Here is a 23,577-nt window from a genome sequence, read left to right as displayed (position 1 = left end):
CTTTCACTTCACAAAAAGTGCTACTGAGAGACAGCCATGCCAGACTCCATATAAAACACTGTTTAATTATCATTTTATGTTGACTGATATCAGTCCAACTGACAGCTTCAATTGATTTGACTTTATTGAAATAAATTAACAGAAAGAGATTAATGAAAAAAAAATTGGGAAGGAAAAAAAGAAAATAGCTTTGTGACCTTATAGTTGAAGACATTCAACACAACATACACAAACAGTTGTCACAGTAATACATCTAATTGAAATAAATATCTGAAGTACATACGGTCCAGTGCCACCTCCAGCGGATACCACACAGCCAAGATAAACTGAACTTCACTAAACTTTTAATGCTGCAGGCAAGTTATGCAGAATTATGCAAAACGGCACAACAAGCTCACTTTTATTTTTTAGTGTCTGTGCCGCCAAAGGAAATCATTCAAATTTACTTATCAGTGACTAGCAAGACAACTGTAGTGTTAATCATATTCTCTTTAAAAGCCTTGCACTTATTATGGGCTGCTGTTGAAGGCAAACACATCAGGTGAGCATGAAAGCAGTTACACAACAGGGTGGACGCCCACAGAGCCTTTGAAGCGAAGTAAAAGAAGAAGGGCAGTGAATGTGCAGAGATGAAACTGATATTGATCTTCTCATCTAGAGCATATTTCCCACGATGTTGGATCTTTGATTGTTACCATCTGGCTAAATTGCATTTTAAGTTCACTCGTATTCATCGGTTTATATTCTGATGTGCGAGTCTGTTTTTTGATATATTAACATGTATGTCAGGTCCTTGGAGAGGGCATAATGACTCACACACTGGCTCTGTGTTACCTTGCTGAGTCTTTGTGGCAGAGGCCTGCTTCATTCGCTTGTATTAAAACTCCTGCTTTTGTTTGGAAATGCTCCAAAACCCAGAGAAAGGTTTCACTGTAGGCTACTCTAGCCTTAGCTGTAGCAATAGCTAAGACAGTCATAGACATAGACAACCAGGGCATACCAGCTGCTTCGAGCACCTGTAAAAAAATATTTATTAAATGTAAGTTGTTTCTTTTAGGCACTGACTGTAGTTAAATATTCCAGATGCAGCAATCTCAATCAACACTCAAAATCTTAGTATTAAAAAAAAAAGAAAGAATTTAATGTGAAAGTCATTAACTTCACGGTGACACCCATGAAAAGTTACCATACATGAGAGTTTTGCAGCCTGACCTCTAAACGCATCTTTGACTACATAATCACATGAGAATAAAATTACCTACAGTATTCAGATGCCACCCTGAACACCCTTTGGAACAGTCCACTTTCACCAAGTCAGCACAATAGTCTTGATTGACAAAAGAGAAGCAGTCTAGCAGCATTAACTGGAATCAAGCACATTTAGCATAGTCAATTTTAAAGATCTGTACCCATTCAGCACAGTGATATATTTTAAAAAAAAGGCACATCAGCCACATTAAATGATTTATCATCAATGATCCAAATTCTGAATCAGTCTATACAAAAATATACATATAGTATCTGTGCAGTGAACAGGCTCACTGAGAAATACAACATTGCACAATAAAACTACCCAAGTGTTCAACAACATCCAGACATGTTTCCCACAATAGAGGCCAAATATTTTTGGGACAAACACGTTTTTGGGCATGCTGTTATAAAATAAAATAAAAAAATCTCTTTACTCAGTCCAGCTACAAGAGAATGTCCAACAACACCCTCTTGGCTGTCCGACTTCCTCGAGGCAGAGACGGACTTGTGGACGGGTCTGTTGGGGAACATTTTAACCCAGGTGAGCAGAAGGCACTTAACTCAGGGTGCAGCTGTTGCACCTGGCAGTGGATCCCAGGCACTGCAGGCCTGGTCCTCACCAGCTCAGGGCGCAACAACCGAGTCCCACTTGGTGCCCACTCTTGAAGGCAATGCTCCCGTCTGTGCTGGGTCCACCTGACTCTGGTCCAGTTCACACTGGTTCATTGTCCAGTGTAGAGGGATCTGGCAGAGTGTGTATCTCAGGCTGACTGGACTCTCCTTGTCTGAGGAGATCTGTATGGGATTCTGAGGCAAATGTGGGGTTCACTGTTTGACTGTGTAAGTCAGTCTGTGTGGGCAGTGCTGGCGCTGCTGGCTGCACTGTCTGAACTGGCAAATGTGAGGATACAGGCTCAGGTGGTGATGCAGAGGGCACTGATTCAGCAGGTGTTGTGTGAGAGACCTGCACAGGCTGTGAAGAACAGGTAGGTTCCTGGGGTTGTGAGGAGGGTGATGATGTGTTTGTTGGCAGCTGTTGAGTGTATGGCTCATTTTGTCTTTGTGGCCCGAGATATGTGTACTGGGCCTGTGTTTTTGCGAGCTGCTCTGCAGTGGAGTAATAAGGCAGGAATGGCCTCTCAGATGCACAGGTCCGCATGGCCAGGTACGTGTGCATCAGCAGGTGGGGAAAGCGGGAAGTGAAGTAGGAGACAAAGTCATCAGGGATGGAGCCTAGAGTCTCCTGTACCTCAGCAGGCAACTCTCGGTAATGGTGTTTCTGTTGAAGGAAGGTCAAACGTTTAGTCAAACAGTAGAGACCAGTTTCTTTTAAACACAAAAAAATGAGAATTCATTCCTACCTTGTTTCTCATTGCACGCAGCAGGTCCCTGACTGACCCACCCTTGTAGGAGCGAAATTTCCGCAGATCTGCCAAAGAAAGGGAGAAACATAAAATCCAATGCATCAGCCACGGAGCGATCCACAAGGAAGCAGTAAACAGGAAATCCTGAAATGATGTTGCTGTTTTTTGTTAATCTTACCAGTGCAATTTTAGAAATACAAGGACAAATAAGTGAGGGCAAAACAACAACTAGAGCCAGATGTATGAACCATGTATATGCCATTTCCCAAACATAAACAGTCATTTATAAAAGAAGAATGTAAGAATGTGTCACCTCACACAGAATACAGACCAGGCATACACACAGTTTTTAGAAATAGCTGCAGGTGGTGAGTTATGATACAATTATTTCAGTGAAGAATTTTATCTTTTTATTTGCATTTGAGGATAAAAGCCATTAAAGTTAGACTGGAAGGAGCAGGCTTATTTTACCAACCACTGCAATATTTTGTGGTGACAGGATACATCATTCAGTGTAATTATGAAGATATGACGTGCATTTCTCCAACTACCTCTCTAACTTGAATAATCTCAGTCAGTTTGTGGAGTGCTACACTTCAACCATCAGTTTGACGCAAAACAAGAAACAAGACTAGAGGTTGTATTTGACATGAAATGTTAGCCAGTCAAATACCTGTCTGCAGTGGCACTGTGATGTGTTCTCTCCAGTCACCCTTGACAACAGCCCTCCCTCCTCTCTCCAGCTGCCTCACGATTGGTCCGTCCAGCGGTTCCTTTTCTATTCTGTCGCTCACATCCTGCAAGCAACCACAAAAAACTTCCGTGAATTTCAACTAATGTGCCAGGCAGCCTGCAGTGTTACTCTCTCTCAGAACATTAGTATATGCAAAAAACTCTTTATTTGCAAAAGTGAGTGGGTCCAATTTGCTTATGACTGACAAATCCATTATACATTAATAAAGTTCTACTCTTTGAAAGTAAAGACGATGGTTTACATACATACAACCATTTAGAGTAGACATTGTAAATAATCAGCTCTTTATACAGTCCAGTACAGACAACCTGGCACTACTGCCAAAAGCACAATAAGATTTGCCTGTATTAGCTGCACTTATAAAAAAGTTTATTAATGAAAAATAAAACATAGATGAGGATTTTTCCAAATTTCAAAATCACTTGAGTGTGTGTGCACAAACTGGTCTGTCACAGCACAGTACACTTGCTGTCTGCACTGTGCTAAGATGTGGTTTGAGTAAGCAGAGGTTTAAACCACATCGGGGGCAGCCTACAACATGTGATACAATAAGCAGCGAAACTGTCAGATCGGTAAAAAAAAGCTGACCTGAAAGAACTGCAGCTCCTTCTCCAGGCTCCAGAAGAAAGGGTGTTTGAGAACACTCTCGGCTGAAGGCCTCCTATGTGGCTCCACGCTCAGCATCTGCTCTATTAGATCTCTGGCTACAATGTCCCCTGTTAAATGACAGACATGCTAGTTTTGACAATGTGCTCACAGGGTATGATAACACAGCATACACAGTTAAAAAATACTTTTTTTAACTTAATACAAAAAAAACTGTAAATCATTTCAAAATCCATGTGAACATAGAAAACAAAAGTTTAGTCCTCACTGTGTTTATCAGTCTGCAGATGGTCGAGGCTGTATGTGCCCAGTAGGATGTTTGCTTGCCTCTGCAGAGACTTGCCAAAAGGGTGACTTCCCTCAGACACCACGTAGTAGAACACACAGCCAGCAGAGAAGATATCCACAGTGCAGGTCTACAAGGCACAAGAGAAAGTGAGGATGGAGGAGGTCACAGTGTGGCATACAATGAAACACACATTTTAACAGCAGTAATGTGTGTATACAGTGGGGGTGTAACAGTATGTGTATTCATTCAAGGATGTTCCGTTCAGTATGTAACTTTTCTTCCTTTACAATTACTGTCAAAATAGACTATTTAACAGTTTTACTAGGAAAGTTTTCAGCTATAGTATACTAGTTGGCTTCGTCCAGGTTAGCCAAGCTCATGTAATGTCACTGCCATCCGAATGGCATACATGGAGAGACCAAAGCTGGAGGATCCTCCCATGACATGTAGATCCACTGTATTGGAGGATTACGGTTTCCTGGTTAGTTGCGGCAAAAATGGACTAAAATTATTGTATCGGATGAAAACTGTACACTGACATTGTTCAACTGAAGTAGAGTACGTTAGTGGAAACACTTAAAACGCGTGAGGTCATTTGTGACGGCATCAACCGAATGTGTTGATTAGCGGAACAAGACACAGAACAGGCTAGAGGGCAAGTCCTTCTCTCCACAGCCTTCAGGCAACCTCTCACTGCAGATTCAGACTGAAGCAACAACTGCTGCTGTAGGAGTGTTCATCACTGCAGATGTGTGAGCGTACTCGGCTTCAGAGAATACAGGATTTAAGCATGTGGTGAAAGTGCTTGAGTTGTGTTATAATGCGCCTTCTTGTGTGCATTTTAGTCAATCTGTTCAGCTGCCCAGTATGAACAAGCACGAGCTGCAGCTGTTAATTATTATCAACAGGTCAGAGTCTTACAGTGCAGCATTGCTGACATTTGTCTTATGTGTCTTAACTCACCGGGTTGTCTTTGCAGTCCTCACTGAGAACCTCGGGGGCGATCCAGCCCTCAGTGCCCGGCACCCCAGACCTTCTACTGAAACTGTGGCGGCCCACTGCTAGCTTCTTACACAACCCAAAGTCGGAGATCATGGCCCGGACCCGACCGTGGGCATTGGGCATGGAGACCAGGATGTTGTGGGGTTTCAGGTCCCTGTGGACTGAAGGACAAGCATGAAGGTGAGAAGAGAAAAAATAAGCTGTCCATTACTTTAGGGGTGTCTGTAGTATTTGAAAAATACAGAAAAGCAGACAATAATGAGAATGAGAAAGTGATTTTGTACTCAGTGATGGATACCTATGTTGAGAGAGTGCAGATGGGCCAGTCCTGACATGGTCTGCTGAAGAAGGATAACCGGCTCTAGTCCATGACGGTCAAAATCCTTCCTCTCCACATACTAGAAAGATGAAAGACAGTGTAGTCCAATAATTACAATAGGATGTGTCATTTTCATAGTTTGAGGAGGTGGATCATATTCGTTTTAACATGGGGTGTCCTTTTTTTGCAGTTTTGTGCTCAATGACACAATCACGACGAATCCTTTAAAAATGGCATGGTGCACTCACACTCATAGTACAACTGCATCATTAACGCAACATCAATTAAAACAGGGCTGCTATCAGCAAAGTACTTGAGTTTTGCAAATAGCAGAACCACACAACATTGATTCTACTTTTCCCAGACTCCAAACAGGTGCTTCAGGGATCTATTAAGGCATTCATTACCTCCTGAAGTGAGGCAGCACACAGCTCAATGGCGATGTACTGGAACTGACGGTCCCTCTCGGTGCAGAAGTAGCGGATGACGTTTGGGTGCTCGTCTGACTCCCTCAGCAGCTGGACTTCGCGGTCTGCAAAGCTGAAGCACTCCGGGAGAATCCTCTTCACTGCCACTGGACGGTTGTCAAACTGACCCCTTGTGGAGAATCAATGGAAATACAACTTTGTTAAATTTCTTCAGTATTTTACAAATTAAACATCATGAATACATGTTGACTGGTTGTTCAGACTTACCTGTACACAATGGTGCCCTCAGCACCATGACCCAAGACCTCTTTGGGACGGAAAGCTATGTTGCCCACTCTGACAGTATTAGAGTCCTCCTCTGAAAAAAGACAATATTCAAATACATAATTTCAGACAGTGAAAACTGGGCTAAAACTGTTACTCAAGTGTTGACCAAGCACCAACAAAGTAGCATGTAATCTTTAATGGCTCCATCCTTACCACCATCTTCGTGCTCATTGGCAGAGCTTCCCAGCTCAGACACGGACAAGTTGGAGTGGTTGGAGGCACGGGGGGTGATGTTGGGGCTGCTGTGGTCTGAGCATTCAGAGCGAGTGCGGGCCACCTCCAGATAGTCGCTTTCTGGGACTAAGCCAAGGCCCACGTCTGCAGGGGGGAACGGCTGCTGTCTCTGGAGGAGCTCCAGCCTCTCCTCCATCTGCCTCTGGAACTCCTGGTGCTGCAGCTGCTGCTGTTTGTGAACACTCTGTGGTGAGTGAGGAAACTCTGTATAAGTCCCACACTTGGATACCACAGAGTGTTCTGTGAGCACTCTACCGAATCCACTAGCAAATTTGACATTAATAGTCTTGTTTCGGCATATGAATGATTTTCTGTCATCACTCAGTAGTTGCAGGCACTCAACAGTCCACTAGGTGGTGTTGTTTGACTTACTTTTGGGTAGGTAATTACAAAGGCCACCCAGCCAGCCAGGAGGAAAGTGGAGAATATGATGGTGGCCATGTCTTTGAGCATAGTGTCCACAGGGGCCTCTGGACGCACAGTGCGAGCACTGGTACCAGGTTCTTCGATAGATGTTTCTTGCAAAGGAGGTGGGCCATCGTCCATACCACTATCATTCACCTTCTACAGCATGGTGGGAAAAACAGAGTGAGGAAAGCTGCACAGATGATTTGATACCTGAAAAATCCTCTAAACAAAATATGTCATACAGCACACACCTCCTCAACTTTCTTGTCCGTAGTAGGCGGGATGACGTTGCCCTGATTGCGAGGGAAGCTGTCTGGGAACTTCGCCAGGATCTTGGTGTGAGCTTCAGGGGGCGTCTCATGATGACCTTAAATGCAGAAATTAGTGAACCTTTTAATCATCAACATTATCATCAAAATCACAGCAAGTAACTGAAAGCAAACACAGATTTCAGCTGTGACATGCAGATGCTGTATAATGCAGATAAATCTATATTCACATGATTCATTTTATCATCCAGCAGAGGGCAGTCTCAGCACAACAGTCGCTCAAAGCGCAGTGGACAAGTCAAGGCCCTGGACTTCAAAATGTGGTGAACAGTACTGAGTGGCCCTGCGCATGAACCCTTTGTGAAACAGACTTCTTCATTTTTTGGTGGTGGCCCTGAAACCCTCTCCCTCACTGTACCAAGAAAGGTCACACTAATCAGAGTGAGTAGTTTAGACCAGATATTACTTTGTGTATTATATACTGATGTAGTACCTATGAGGAGCAGGTAGTTCCTCATGAAGTTGATACGGTTTCGCTCTCGGAGCGCGGCATTGAACTTGACACTGGTGCTGGGTGTGATGACACACTCCTTGTCCTCTTCAGTCTCCTTGCTGTCAGGACCCTCCAGCATGGGGAAGGTGCTACCACGAGGCTGTTTGTACACACATGAACACACACAAACGTTTAAGAAATTCAGATGAATTTCCTGTCAGATGCCTCACAGGAGTACATCAGAAAAAACTCTGATGATTTTCTTGTAACAGTGAATTACAACCCCGATTTAATAAAAAGGTGGGTTGCTGTGTAAAACATAAAAACAGAATGCAATCATTTGCAAATGTTCCTAACAGGTGTTTTTGGAGCGTTCCACAACTTTCCCAGTCTTTTGTTGCTCCTGTACCAACTTGTTTGAAGGGTGTTGATACATCAACTTCAGAATAGGGAGATACTTACAAAAATCAATGGGGCTAATGAGGTAAAACATGAAATATATTGTCTTTGTACTGTAATTGAATAGATGTCAAAAACGATTAGCAAAGTTATCACACTCAGTTTTATTTATGTTTTACACAGCATCCCAACTTTTTTGAATTTGGGATTGTACTATTTGATGGAGACGGGCCAGTGAGGCAAAGTGACTTAAGCCGGGGCAAGCTAAGACAAAACTGGGACAGGATGTCTTCATGCAATCTCACTGGCATACATGTAACAGCCACTCACCACCACAGTGACTCCATCATGCACCAGGGAGGGAGAGGCATACAGGCTGGTGGAGTATTTGCCCACATACAAAGTGGCCCTGAAAAAGGAAAAAAAAGGACAGTAAAACAACTGCCTGCTTACTTTTAGAAGTACACTACACCGTCCACATTTCATGCTAAATATAAGTGTGACAGAATACAATCTTGAGATCACATCTGGAGTGCGTATATCATTACACATTCAAAATGTAGAGTTCTCAGTAATCTCTATAAATATGTGAACAGAAATCAACCACTGAAAGACCCATTTGTCCTTTCCAGCAAAGCAGGTGTGAACACAATATATAAAAATAAATCAAGTACTGCAGTGTGAAACCAGTGCTGAAACCAGGCTTGCTGGCAGCCACATGTTAGTTATTACATGTCTAGACTCCATCCCAACATTAAGCAATCTCACATCTTACAAAACTTTATGCTGATTTCACCTTTACAGTAATTTAGGCCCCCATGATTAATAGGCAGAAGGTTCCAACATGTTTAAAAGAGTGTTTGGCCAATGTTTGTTCTCTGAATGGTGTTATGACAGAATTCAAAAACCAAATTAATCATTTTTTAAAACTGTAGTTGTAACAATAATACAAGTAAAAGGCTACGAAAGTGGACAAAAAGTCGAGATCAGTCAGTCATTTCACTCAGTCTGCTTACATGAACTTGTTTTGAGGCTTCTCTTTGGGAAATGGATATTTCCACTGGGTGATGCGGCCAGCCTCTCCAGACATGAAGGTGAGGTAACGCAGGGTTTCCACGGCCACATTAGTGTGGGCAACTTTGCGGAGGCCCTCGCGTTGCCAGATATACATGGCCACCACCGGTGAGTTATAGTTCTGCACCCACTGAACGTCCCCTGATTCGCTGTCCACAGTCACCACAAGGCCGTCACCGTTGGACACAAAATGACCCATCTCTGTGGGGAACCAAAGAGCAGACAAGTGACTGGATCTTGAATCTAAACAAAACTAAAGAACAGACATGTCCAAGAGTCTTACTGTATTTGGTGTCGTCATCAGGAAGAGTGGAGGCGTAGTCAGAATAGGTGGCATTCCAGCGCAGTTCCCTGCTTTTGGTGTCATACATTGTGATGGTATACTCTAACAGGGAGAAGGACAAGAAGGGAATATTCACACAGGAAAAAAAAATCCTTTCCTTATGTAACATACACAAAAGCCAGGCACTGAGTATCCATTTCTGGGTGTAAGTGCAAAGCAGTGTTGAATTTCCTTTGCTTCAAAAAATGGGATTCACAGGGTGGAAAATGTAGAGACATGGTGAAGCAACATCCAGCACATATGATGTTGGATGACAAAGTGAGTGCTGACTTGACACCAAGTTAAGGATTTATAGTATTCTATTTGGAGGGCTCTTATACATTATGTCCTTGTCTACAATTACCACCCCAGCCTTAAAAACTGCAGGGACAGACTAGGGGCTGATCTTGTTAAGGCGAGGGCGGGGATAGCAGTAGAGATGAGCAGTAGGTAAATAAGGGTTCGCCAACACCTTTTGGTAAGAACATGCAAAACAAATAGGCCTGTTGATTAGCCAGATTAAATCAGTAATTGATTGCTGCAATGCTGATGCGACTAGGATAAGGCTCCCCAGGTTAGGACTGGTTGTGTTTTTACCTGTGCGTCCCAGATAGAGAAGAGATGAAGAGGGACACAGCATCTCAGCAAAGGAGGAAGTCAGGGTCTGCTGTTTCTCACCAGTCAACAGGTCCACCACATACCACAAGTCCTGCTTCTTGCCTGTACACAAGCACATACCCAAACACACACAGGCAAAATTATCTACCTCTGCCAGCATTCACGTTGCCCGAGGAAAATGCACAACACAGGCTCCGTAAATGGGCTTTCTGTGGTGTGTTTCTTTTATGAAATCGAGGGTCTAAAGGTTAATGAGGCAAATTTGTGATTTTGGCCTATCTAAAGACAACTGAGTTGACAATTGACATGAAATTGTAAAAATGACCAGAAGGTGCACTGGTGGAAGGCTAGTCAAGCAGAATAACATGCAGCCATTTAATCTTGACAGTGATGTGTGTTACCATTTATCACTGAACTACCAACCCATCACGCCTCTTTGTACCGGCATTTTGTCTTTGCGGGGAGTGGCAGTAAAAACCTAACCACGGGTTATTATAGAATAATGCAGAACTGATGACTAAGAAAATAACCTCTTCAATTCAGAGAATCTAGATGTTGAAGGAGGACAGTTTTACCTGATAATTCCTGCAAACTCTTCTTGGCCAAAAAAAAAAAGTTACACATACGAACAGATTTAGAGAGTGAGAATTCAAGTCTGTGGTACTTTCAGACCTTTGCAACTCCAACATGCTTTGTGCCAGCAGCAGCTTCAGTTGAATGAAAACAAAAGCTTTGCTGATAATGACTATGGGGCGGCAAATGTCACCTGCTTCCCTTTAAACAAAGACAAAGACAGTTGCTACCTCTCGTCTGTTAACTGTTGTAAATTCAAAAGAGCACAGGCTGTGACCGCAGGTTGAGTGGAGCTGAAAGGTACTGTAAGATATTTGGTTTAAGCCAGATAAGACCAGCTCATTTATGTGAGCAGACACACGGGGACATGGACTGAACGTGTGAGTGGAAAAGGGAACTACAGAACAATGTGTTTATTGAAAAGGCATATTATAATCTCTATTTGAGAGTTAGCCTTACCCATGTAAAGGACTCCATCAGAGCTGCGACAGGGAGAAGCTTGGACCAACTCAGGGATAGTGAACGGTAATTTCTGTTTGAGCAAAATGAATGAATGAACATTAGATTAGCATAACATGCTCTGTGCTGGGACAGCATATGTGCAACATGTTGCACTACCACAGCTGCAACTTCAGAGTGACGGGGTATTTTTTTTTAGAGAACAGGTGTCTTTGCGGTATTTCTTACGGGGAGATTACGGTTTGTGATAAAATGATTTCCTCTTACTGTGAGGCCTTCGTTGTTCTTTCCTCCCAGAGAGTATAGGCTGCCGTCATTGGGGTCAGGCAGAAAGGCTGGTCTATAGTAAAGATTTAAGAAGATTTGTTACATCTCTAGACCATTTCCATTCACCATCTTTTGTTACAGACAGGCACAGTACACAAGGATGTATACACATACACCCATGCAGAAAAACAACTCAAAGGTACGTACTCTGCCACATGTGTGGGGACCTGAAGAACTGGATCTGTGAGGAGGAAAAGGGAGACAAGATGCAATTCAGGACTGACAAGAATATTAACCAACAATGGAACGCATGGCCAGTAGCTATTGAGTAAGAGAATGACATGAACATCGGTGACATTCAACCACACAGAACACAAAGTCCAAATGAAAACGAATTCCCCTTGGGCAAACAGGCAAGGCAAACAATCATGTCTGCAAACAGTTTTCCATGAAGAAGTCAAGCACGTTAAACCAGTGATGGGAACAAAAAAGAAATAAAAAGTTGTGTCTATTAAATTTTAAATATTTTCTTACTGAATTGTTAAAATTGTATTAATCCACAACATGATTAGTCACTCTTTCTGATTACAAATGTGTTTAAGTCATAAAACATGGAAAATTTAAAACGGTCAAAAAGGAAAACATAAAGAAGAATCTGGAGAAAAATGAAACAGATTTTGTAGAACTGTATTTTTGCATGTTGTGATGCAGTCTGTGTGCTGAATGATAGAGACCATTATGCTGCTAATTAGTGTAGTAGAGGGCACTTCATCATTGCTGCCTAGGAGATGCAGTACAGTGTGCTGCTCAGCTCAAAATTAACTGGTTAGTTACTAGTTAATGGATGTTGGACAATTAAAAGGCAAAATTAACTGAAAATGACATTCCTTGTAGGTGTTTAAGACACTGCAATAGCTCTTTAAGACAAGAGCACAAGAGTGAAGCCCAAACCTCAACTGCTACTAGACAAACACACACCTCTCTACAGTGTGAACATACAGGGCGTGGACCAGGTGGTGCTGATCTCTGTGGAGGTGCCTGAAGGGGTCGACAATAGCAGGGGGGAGGCGTAGGATTACCTGGAGCTGGTCAATGACACTTGCTCAAGAAACAACTTCATTCATTATGTGTAATTCCAGATTGGGGATGAGAAAACAACGGTACTGTGTGTTGCACAGAAAGACAGCAACTCTGGCTGGCTGGCATACAAATACATGTTCACAATGTCAACGGTGACAAGCAAACAGTGAGAGGGTATACATATGGGCCGAGTAGTCTTCAGGGAAAAAGATTTCTGCTTCCCCCTCATTACGTGGGTGTACGGTTGCCTGACTGGAGCACAACAGGTGTGTGCAGAGCCTGGTACAGAACTGGTCAAATTTATATTCAACAGCTCTTCCAGAAAAACAGATGAAGCGGAGGAAGCAGCCTCTGGTTATTAATGACATTGGTATTAGGTGGACCTAACCAGGACTCGTAGGTTCAAACCACAGTAGTTTTACTATCTAATAAAATCTTGTGACAAAATACAAATGAGAGGAAATATGTTTAGAACAGGAAAAGTCTTCAACTGTCATACTACTGGTATAACTCTTATTCTAAGAAAGATAAAAAAACAACAATGTCTTTTTTTTCAAGACATGTTTTCCAATAACCCTACACGTGCTTACATTACCATGTTAATCATAGTACATGCTGTGTGTGCAGGTGATACTACAGCAAAGTTGCTTACCCTTGCCCACTCTGACCTTGATTGCAGGCTATATTTGCCCCTCTCTCAGTTAATAATTACCCAGTTTCCATGCCTAACAGAACATCTCACAGCATTTTCTTTGGCTTAATCCCAGAAAACACTTCCTACATATCAATAATAACATTAAAAAAATCCCAATCAGTATTCTTTGACCAAATTAATTACAGATAAAGTTGTAGATTAAAAAAATGGTTATAATTGACACTACTGGCCTGTTTTATTGCCATGCTCACAAAAATTATTCAGGTAAACATACAAACATGATTAGACTTCTTGTCTACTATTAGGAGTGGCAATGCACTCAGATCCTTTTGTTTAAACCAGGGGTGGGGAACCTCTCACCTCCAGGCCACATACAAAACTGTCTGATCTGGCTCTGGAGGCAATTCATGACATCATGGCAACTGTTAAGAACACAAAAGTAGAAGTACATATTCTGTCACACTTTCCAAGAGAAACAGACAAAAGATTATTTTCTGTAGATGTACAAGGCAAGCCAACATGATTAAATAAGTAAATTTAAGTGTCAAATATGCTAAACTGGGTGAGCTGCATGGACAGATGCACTTTGATAAACTTAGTACTCTTCAGCAGAGTTAGGGTGCTCAACAAGCAACTCACAAGACCACAGTCTGACAGAGGCAGTGTCATGCAGGCAAGTTCTGCATTGAGCGAGCTAATAGCTAAGAAACTGACACGTCATTCAGAAGAAGAATTTATGAAGGAGTGCTTCATTCCTGCTGTGGAGCTGCTTGCACCAGACCAAGTTCAAATCGTTCCAAAATGTGAGTTTGCCTGGAATAACACATAGAGATCAAGGGAAAACCTGATATGGAAACTCAGTGACAGCAAGTAGCTCTTAGAGCTGAGCCTATAGCTCTAGCCAGCTTCTCAGCTCTCTGCTTTCAAACGAAAAAAAAAACAAAAGCCTGCTGCAACGTCTGAATATGCTGGTGAGTGTAAAAACCCCTTCAGGTGTTTGATGGGAGGTTTCAGCACATGAAAAGTAAACAAAAGGAACTGAACATATTTGCTATACTGTTTAATGTGGAACCAGCTGACGTGCAAGACAACCTACAACATGAAATTATTCAACAGCAAAGCAACGACCTACTACCGCGAGCAGTTCTTTTCAAATCTGACTCTTGCAAAGACTTGGTTCATCTCAAGACTGACTGACCCAAACCTGGAGAACCAGCTGCAAGTAGCATCATCATCATCAACATTCGCCAATGAAAAGCAGTTCCAGCCATGCATACTCAAAGTTTATGAGATATGGCATCAAAGTATCACACTCATCCTGCGACCACTTTGTTAAATTCTTCTGTTAATTACAGTCTTATTGTTGTGTTCTACTATACCCTTCATGATATAAATTAACACTGAAAAGACCAAAAGCAAAAATCACTTCATAGTGGTCCAAAACACAACACTGTGATTTCTGTGGCAACGCACAAAAGCACTGTTTTTGTAAATGTAACCCGAATAAGGAATTGTGCCTTGAGAAACAGGCTTACAAACCAAAACTTTACTTGAATTTGTTCCTCTCTTCTTACCTTCTTTCAGAGTCCATTTTATAGAGCCTGACTTCTTGCTAACAGCGTGGAGGTTTCCATCCAAGGTGGACACAAAGAGCAGGCTTTCAGGAAGGGAAACTGTGCTTGCACTGCAAAACCCCTATGGAAACAAAACACAAAAAATGAAGGTAATTAACACCTCTACTCAGGACTAAAATATCACATTTATAATGCATGTGAATAAAAGTGATAGCATACTAAACTCAGAAATTAGCAGGCAGGCATGTGTCAGCATGCATGTTCCTACTTAAGTCCACGGGTTAGGTCAAAATGTTGTGCTCCTGCATTGAGGCTGTGAATAATGACTTCAGCCACTAACCACTCAAACATTTCTTGTTCCTCACACACACCTGGACCAAACATTAGCAACATAATGAAATTACACCATGCTAATTAAATTATTTAAACCATGAAATCCGGCAGAAGATGATCTTTTGTCTAGTAGAAAAGAGAGGCCTGTTTTCATCATCACTCCGGTACCCCTTTACTGGAAGGGGGTGGGGATGGAGGGTTGCATGATTACAAATCAGCTGACTTAAAATCAATAAGTTAGAATGACAGCTGTAGGAGGGGACTGATTGGCTTGGGTTGCTATGTTCTAGATGGTAAACAAACTGGGCATTGGGCTGAGCATGCGTGCATGGTCTAAACTTTAGCATGACACTTATGCTACCACCCAGCACACCTTATAAGGTCGGTTTTGCTCTTTTTAATAGATTTCATAATGAACTGAGTGAAGACAGTGCTTCAGTTCCTCTCTGGCCAGATGAATAGTGGGCAGACAGGCCATATGAGAGCCCTCCTTTCCAGAACCTTTCACTCCCACTCAGAAGTACGGGGGACATGAACAAACAAGGGAACACTTGGATTGGTTCATAATATGACAGACAGTGTATAACAAATGGGCAGTACAATGACAGTCATCAGTGATATAACAAAGGAAAATCAAGAGAAGGGAAAAGCAAAAGAAGATGCATCAAATCCAGTGGAAACATCTGAACCCTAAACCACAACAGCAGCGAAATGACCCAGCCTCATGACTTGGCTTATGCCAGAATTAACAACACTGTGGGTGATGTGTTCTCCACTCACCCACTATGGAATTCTAAAAACGCTGCTCCTGATAACCAAGCTGTGGGCTTCTTATGGTTTTTGGCACCAATGTGCAGGAAGAGGGCCAGTGGGGGTGTTCAAGAACTCTGACTTCCTACCAAACCCGAGAGGACTGTATGAACTCAGCCTGACCAGCCTGTACACTTTGGTAGAAACGGTTCTTCAACATTATATGCAACTCGGACCCGTGCGCTTTCTGAACCGAAAGAGTTGAGGAGGGCATCAGCACTTTTCAGTGGCCCAGTATCAGTAGGAATGAAAACCTGGGAATGCCACCAAGTCTCCCATCTTTACCAGAGGTGGCCTGAAAAGCGGAGCAGCTGAGATGGACCTCATTCTCCTGCTGAACCACAGTGGTATTGATCAACATCCCTGACTAATCCCCCTGAACAGCTCCCTGGGGGCAGTGCAAATAGCTCCTACATATAATGCATATTACCAGTGTAGAATTACTACCACGGTCTCCTGAGCATTTAGCTACTAGGAGATAAGGAAGATGGGGGGTGAAGTGCTCTTAAGTCAGACTTGAACAAACCATCAGAGCTAGTAAGTCAGGCCTGGGTATGGGGTATAGAGAGCCAATGAAACCATGCTCAGTCACTCAGCTTGCATTTCCTTACAAAGACAAAGTCATATGAAAAAAAACCCAGTGCACAACAATCTGAGAGTGACAAGCTGTTATTTTACAACTCTCATCATTTTCTCCGTGTTCTTCTGCTTAAACTTAAAATGGGAAAATACTATCTGGTTATAACTGACCAAACAGAAACCAATGCCAAAACAACCCCACAAACTGAAAGTTTCACAGTTGCCTACAGGTCCCCGGCTGTAGTCTCACATCCTATATAAGCATTGTGTCAATATTATGCACCTGTGACTGTTCCCACTGGGCTGTAAACTCATGAGCAGCAGAATCATAACCAACTTGTTTTTGCACCCCCCCCTGTAACCTCTATCTGGGTTCTTGGTTTCACAAGCAAATAACTTTAACATCTGTTAGCCTCCTAGTTTGGGATGGATGCTGTTGTTCAGCAACTGCTGAATGTTCGACAGTCAGGTTTAAAATGTATGGCTGTAATAAAGCCTTTTTTCTCGTAGACTTGCTCAATGTCGGGACATTCCCTCTCATTTCCTCATTCTGTGTAACACAGAAATGTGTCGTTGTTGCGTAAGCAAGTTACATAATACTAGAGAACTAGGAGAAACCAGGGTCTTGGCAAGTTCTGAGGTCTTCACTTTCTTGTCTGCAATGAGGCCAGACATGCTTAAAGGGACACTGACTACAATGCTCATGAGATCACTGGTAATGGTAAGCCTGGAGTCTTGCATACCAGACCAACCTGCACACAGGACAGGCTGTAATTGGCAGCTTCCCCGCTGAGTGTATACAAGCAATTTAGTAGTACACCTGCATTATAATCCCTTTGTTCGATACTCTCATCTCTTATAGATAGTGAAGTATTGCATCACCAACCAATAGCTGGAGATGTTATGGCTTAAACTAGAGGACCTGGGCCAAGTTTGTAAAAAAGCAATCACTTGTCTTCAAAGAAAGAGGATTACTAGGGTACAGACAGAAGTAGACAGGGGGCCTCTTTATATGAGAAAAACTGGACACATATGGGGGGGGGGGACCACAGGGAGGAGAGGAAGGTAAGATGTAGAGATGCTGCAACATCAGAAAGTAGATGAGGCATACGAATGTACGACACCCAGCCACTCTGTGAAGGCTGCCCTGCATCCTGAAAGAAAATAAACTTTTGAGTGTAACTTTTATGATGCATCAACATCATATGACAATGTGGTAACACGTCAGAAGCAGACACTGGGCAGCCGGTTACTGCTGCACAGCCTCTCATAAAGGTTTGTGACTGCAACAGACAACAGACAGACAACGTTAATGGTAGGCCAGATGAATTGGTGGTGTCACCTGAAACACTGATTCAGTGTTCTGTTTGGCTGTCTTACTGAGTGTGTGAAAGGCGCACACAGATTTTCATCATTCATCATCTGACCTTTAAAGGCTGGTACGTGGTCATTTAGAAATGCATGCAGGAGAGAGAGGCAAACACAGAATTTGAAGATAAGTACATGGTTCTATGAGAGGGTTCATCACCGACACTTTACTATAAATGCAATTCAGAACTATTGTTCAATTACACTGGTTCCCTGAAAACTGCATGGGAAACAGATATCAGAATTGCATTTAGAGAAAAAGAATGGGTCAGTATCCTACATAATTTAAAGTACATGTCACGTGATATTCACAATAAGTTTAAGACAACATTTAAGAATGTATTGAACACACTCTAGATTCAATAGGGTTAAGAATAAAAGTGGGAAGTGCCCTGATGAACGTACGTTAACTCATGTCCTGTGGTATTGTGTGAAAGTACAGGACTTTTGGACATCAGTTCATGATTGCATCCAGAGAATTATTGGTCAGGATATCTCCTTTTGCATTTGTTTATTTCTGTTGGGGGACACATCCACCTTGAAGGGCACAATTTCCTTTACCTATACTGAATTGGGTAGGAGTCAACTCGTCCAACATTAGTAAGTCAGCTCACTCACAGAGTGGCATAACCTGCTTGCTAGGGTGGCAGCATATAAACAGGTTTGGTATTGGTGTTATTTGAAACGGGTAAGATTTCTTCACTACATTGCATTTGTTTATATTCCTATGACTTTCTAAAGTTCAATCACCAAAACAAGGTAAGTACATGGCAATCAAATGTAATGAAACGGCTAATGTAATGACTCATTTTTGAAATTTGTGATGAATCTGACTAAGTCTTTCATGGATAAAAGACGTATTGTAGCTTTAGCAGGGTCACTCGAGCAAGAAGTTTCTGTGACAATGTTTAAAAAAAGAGGAAACATTCAATTGGTGATTTTTATCAGAAATTCTAATGACAGCAAGAGTCATCACACTAAGAGGCCTCACTACAGTGTGTCTTTAACAGACAGAAAACTATTCTTCTATGTGAGACTTCTACTACAAGATATCTTCCGGCCTGAACTCTCCCATGTATTAATTGGGCCTAAACCAAATGTTCCCGTGTTCTGTTGAAAAGTAGAACACCCTCCTTCCACGAAACTGTCTGCAGCAATAAGCAGCCTGTTTGCACCTTGCTTGGGTGCAAACAAAAAACCAACACAGGAACCAAGAAATACTTATCTAACACTTTGTAGCCTGTCATGGGAAGTGTGGTGAAGCAACAGCTTCAAGCCATCAAAAATGTTTTTAAAGTCAATTAAGAAATCCCTTTATATACTGTACATAAGGAAGTGTCAGCAACATATAATTAAGAAGAGCCGAATTATCAATCAGTCTTTAAGTCCGACATGAAAGCAGTCTTTATAGGTTTCCCTGTAAAAATGACAGGCTTGGGGATGTTTTATTTTCTTCACAGTCTTAGACACCAATGGGAGAGTTGAATTATAATGTATTTCACATTTTAAAATTTACATAAACATCTGAGCAACCTTCCTAGTCAACACTGTCTATCAGCTGCACTCTGTGTGGTCTTGCTTCAGTGGGGAGAATGTCACGTGTTGGCCCTCGTTCAGGCACACTCAGTCAAAGCATATCTACTCTCAAGATAAGATACTTTAAGATCACAACTTTTTCATTTTTGCTAATCAGCCTGTCTTAGTTCAATCTGAATGTGTACACAGGCACAACTTTAAAGAAACAAAATATGGTCATAGTGACAGAGCAGTAGAACAAACTACACCTGATAAAGCAAATATTAAATCTTACAAGGAATATTAATGTTGTGATAAAGTGCTGGTAAACTGTGTGAAGAAGCATCAGTAAACAAACAGTAATGGCTGCTAAAACAAATAGTTAGATTTTAGTAACCGACACATGCTCCTTACAATGGAAAATCAGCTGTCCTTAAAAATAGTCCAACTGTGAAGAAGAGCGTGAAAAGAGATTAGTCTTCTTTTCTGTCACTCTTTTATTTGTCTCTCTCTCTCACACACAACACACAACACACACACACACAACACACACTCTATAGATAGCCTATCATCATTTGTCACACCCGCTGCACCAGCAGACTGTAACAGGCTAGGAGAAGAACCTGAGACATGATAGGGGATTAAAAGTCTACTTTAATCTGCTGCTTAGCCTTAGTGGTTTACTAGCTTGGTAGCTAATGTCTCTGCCTGGAGATTTTCTGGGGATCTGGCTCAGTTAAAGCAAGTCCACTAGCTCCCTTTTGTGACAAACACTAATACTATCCATTCTCTGTTTACAAGTTGCTTTAGTAAACAATACATCACAACCATATTTATTTTTATTCCAGCCTTCCCTTGTGAAGTAACTGGTACTTTACAGTCATTATGTTTGTATACCACATTATGTTGTATGTCGATGTGCACAAAAACATTGATGTTTGTGTGGTCATCTTGTACTGGCCTGCCACAGGTTGTGGATGATTTAATCAGCCTAACCACAAACATTCATCGTGCGTAACAATGCCATGCTCTGGTGTGGAACTTTTTAAATTAGAGACTACAGATAGAGCACACATACCGTCTCTGTCCAGCTAACTTCAGACAGCTGTAGAGATCCAACCAAATGAAGGGGGTGGCTTTCATAAAGTCGAAAGCAAGTGTGGATGAGAGATACTGGTGAAAATTGTCCTTTAGCTTCTATTCTTACAGTTTGATCTAAACGTGTTATCTGTTTGAAACACCAATTTAAAAAGTATTAATGTCTACGGTCATCTATTGGTGAGCCAAATGTCAAAGACCCCAATTTCACCAACACATCAACCCATCACATTTGCACCACACACTGTGCAGGGCCAAGTAATATTAAATGATTAAAGGCTGATCTGATGCTAATGTGTAAGCAAATGACTTGTGTTCAGTCTTGCCAAATCATGGCCTCTCATGGTCTCCTAATAGAGATATTTGTTAAAATTCCCCTGATGCTAAAGTTCCTCAGAAAGAAGATGGAAATCCTATTTTCATGACCTAACAGAGTAAGTTTCCTTAAACACTGGTCTGATAGATCAGAAGTGTCCTACGGTGTTAACTGAATGTTGGTTAAGTTAATAATAGGGTTTCTAAAGCACATATTACTTAAAAACGAGTGCTTTTAGCCAGCAAGCTAACATTAATGTTAGCTTACTTCTGTCATGTCGGGACAACACGCAGCATTCAGACAGAAATCAACGTTTACTGAATCACAAGCATTTTCGTTTGGATTTACAACGTTTGTGGGACTGAAGGGAGAAAATCACTAACGTTGAGTGAAAAGCGTAGTTTAGCGGGTCACTCCGAGCTAATGTCATATAACTTAAGCTAGCTTATTCAGTTAGCCCCTCTTACCTTTTGTGGGTGACCAGCGCAGCAAAGCAACGCCAAAATGCACCACAGCCGGGTCCGACTGCTCACTGTCCAGTCCATATTTTCTGGTCTCAAACCGGGATAGACAGCTGGTCCGGACGGCCGTTGACTACATAGAAAACGTGATTTTTGTCAACAGCCAGATGTTTGATTTTTTTTTAACAACGCTGCTACGTTAAAGGCGTTGAGCGTGCTGTGGTGGATCCGACGTTAGATGCGCCTCTTCCTGAAATGAAACTCGTAGGGGCTGGACTTTGGGATAGAGATATGCACAGGAGTGGAGGAGGGGAGATATGGAGTCAGTGTGAGCCAATGAGAAATGGCCCACAGACACCGGATGTGGTATAAACTGCTTCCGGGGTACAATCTCTGCACAAGTACATCCCTTGAAAGCATGCTCTCTCTAGCCAGACTAGCCCGACTCGAAATACTTGGGTTTAACATGAAAAGTGTAATAGCTGTATGTTTTCGACTATGTATTATGATACATGACATGGGTTTGCAGAAGAAAGTACTACTAATTTGATAAAGCATTAAGATCATATTGTCTTTGTGTGACTAGGCCGCATCGGCGTGGAAATGCGGAGGTAAGTTTATCATTATTATGTTTTAAATAAATTAAAATGATAAATACAAAAAGTTAATTTCCTCTTACTAGCATTATGCTGTGCTGTCCACAGGAAAAAACACTGCTCGATGCAGTGTTTTTTGAGGTATTGCACAGCCACACGTGGCCAGAAGGGTGGTGCACTTTCAGATTAAGGTCGGACAGGACTCGTTTGATTTTATGACTGTGAGTACTTAATAGAAAAATCTTTTAATCTTTTTTTTTTGGTTCATGAATGATGATTTTCGTGCGTTAGACTTCTGATGTGCAAATGAAGTCAACATATTCAATCTGACTTGACCCAGAGACACCAGTTTGTTCTGTGTTTCAATGATCAAATTCACTCAGACATTTTTTCTTTGCAGGATTGCAGGAAATAGGTTGTGGCGTGCACGGATACCTGGGTTAGCAATATATGATAGTAAGTATCTTAAGTGAGCAGGAACTGTATTATAGTGGTTATGAATGATGATCATGATGCGTTAGACTTCTGATTAATATTGAAGACTATTTAAATCTGACATAACCCACATCCAGTGGATTAATGGATTGAATCAATGCATAACTGAGCTCAATCAAGGTTGTTTTCTTCCGCAGACATTTGACCGATAATGAAGGAACGGACATGCTGGACTGGTAAAATACAAGGTGACGCCATGCTTCTTATGGGTTTGCTGTTTATGTACCTTTGAACCAGGAGATTCACAAATAGATTTATTTTTACACTTTAGGATGCAACAAATGTCCTGAATGAATAAAGCATTTGTCAGCAAACACTATTGTTCATTTCATTCTTTACCTCATTATGCATGTTTTGGTGAATTGATATTTAGGCACTGTGCTTTGAACCTGAACAGCCTTTTCCTTGGCTGTTCACACAGGTCAAGAGTAGTGCAAGATCATGTCATGTCCTGTCATAACTGGAGTTTCTTGGCAATCTCACCAAGTCTCTCTTTTAAAGCAAGACACAGAAGACCCAGAATTTCCCCAGCTGGTGATTAATAAAGTCTTATCCATCTATCTAGAATCTAAATGCAGTTCACATCAACATCTGCAGATTATGATCAATTATGAAAAAAAGCATTGCAGCCACAAACATGATTTACAAAAGTAAAGAAATGTGACCTGCATGAACGGATGCCTTTTAATGAGAACTTGGCTATGTCTTCTAAGATTCCTCCTTTTGTTATAGATGGATGGATAGAGTACTTAATTGATCCCCTGTGGGAAATTGCATGCAGCCACAAAGATGCACACCTTCTTTCCAAGCAAAAGGTTTTATTGATCCACAACGATCAGAACCAGAACATTCTGTGACATCACTGAACACAACAGCAATGTTTCCATGTTTTCAACACTGTGCAAATGAACAACACCGAAAACCTGTGAAAACGAAACAGCATGTCTGAACAGACAGTAATGGCACAAAGACATTTTTCTCTCCATCTCCGACTGATGCAACAAATGTGGCGGCTCACTAAGGAGGAATGTTTGATTACTTTAAAGGCACTTTCTGCCTCGTACACTTTGCCAACACACACAATGAACGTAAAACATGAAATAATAGTTGCCTCTAAAGCAGCTGTTTGTCTTGGCAGATTACAGAGTTACTGTTCTAGTTTTGGTGTTACTCCTCAAATGTGTACAGTACAGAAAGAACAGCAAATCAATAAATAATTCAACAAAAAAAGAGCATTCATA

The 23,577-nt window shown here is 41.7% G+C and overlaps 1 protein-coding gene and 1 long non-coding RNA gene across 3 annotated transcripts; one reads left to right on the top strand and one right to left on the bottom strand.

Annotated features, from left to right (window-relative positions):
* Positions 1-45: 45 nt before the first annotated feature.
* ern1 (endoplasmic reticulum to nucleus signaling 1) lies at positions 46-21,493 on the bottom strand. 2 transcript variants are annotated; one of them, XM_041957163.1, is made up of 22 exons: positions 21,252-21,493; positions 14,766-14,886; positions 11,664-11,697; positions 11,457-11,529; positions 11,190-11,262; positions 10,137-10,259; positions 9,501-9,602; positions 9,160-9,418; positions 8,474-8,552; positions 7,745-7,904; positions 7,234-7,349; positions 6,947-7,138; positions 6,494-6,758; positions 6,281-6,371; positions 5,993-6,182; positions 5,565-5,664; positions 5,228-5,427; positions 4,244-4,391; positions 3,958-4,085; positions 3,289-3,412; positions 2,613-2,680; positions 46-2,530 (listed from the first exon to the last, which is right to left on the bottom strand). In XM_041957163.1, exons 1-22 carry the CDS (start codon positions 21,327-21,329, stop codon positions 1,964-1,966), a joined length of 3,291 nt encoding a protein of 1,096 aa, XP_041813097.1. In that variant the 5' UTR covers positions 21,330-21,493; the 3' UTR covers positions 46-1,963. The 2 variants fall into 2 exon arrangements, with proteins under 2 accessions (XP_041813097.1, XP_041813098.1); XM_041957164.1 differs by having other exon boundaries at positions 6,494-6,743.
* Positions 21,494-21,649: 156 nt separating this feature from the next.
* Positions 21,650-22,614, top strand: LOC121621471. Its single transcript, XR_006007628.1, has 4 exons — positions 21,650-21,856; positions 21,950-22,062; positions 22,242-22,297; positions 22,474-22,614. It is a non-coding gene; the product is annotated as an uncharacterized LOC121621471 (long non-coding RNA).
* Positions 22,615-23,577: the final 963 nt, after the last annotated feature.

The sequence above is a fragment of the Chelmon rostratus genome, chromosome 17 (genome assembly GCF_017976325.1).
Source record: "Chelmon rostratus isolate fCheRos1 chromosome 17, fCheRos1.pri, whole genome shotgun sequence".
NCBI lineage: Eukaryota > Metazoa > Chordata > Actinopteri > Chaetodontiformes > Chaetodontidae > Chelmon > Chelmon rostratus.
The sequence above is the reverse complement of the archived record's forward strand: the minus strand, read 5'-3'. Positions and strand labels throughout refer to the sequence as shown.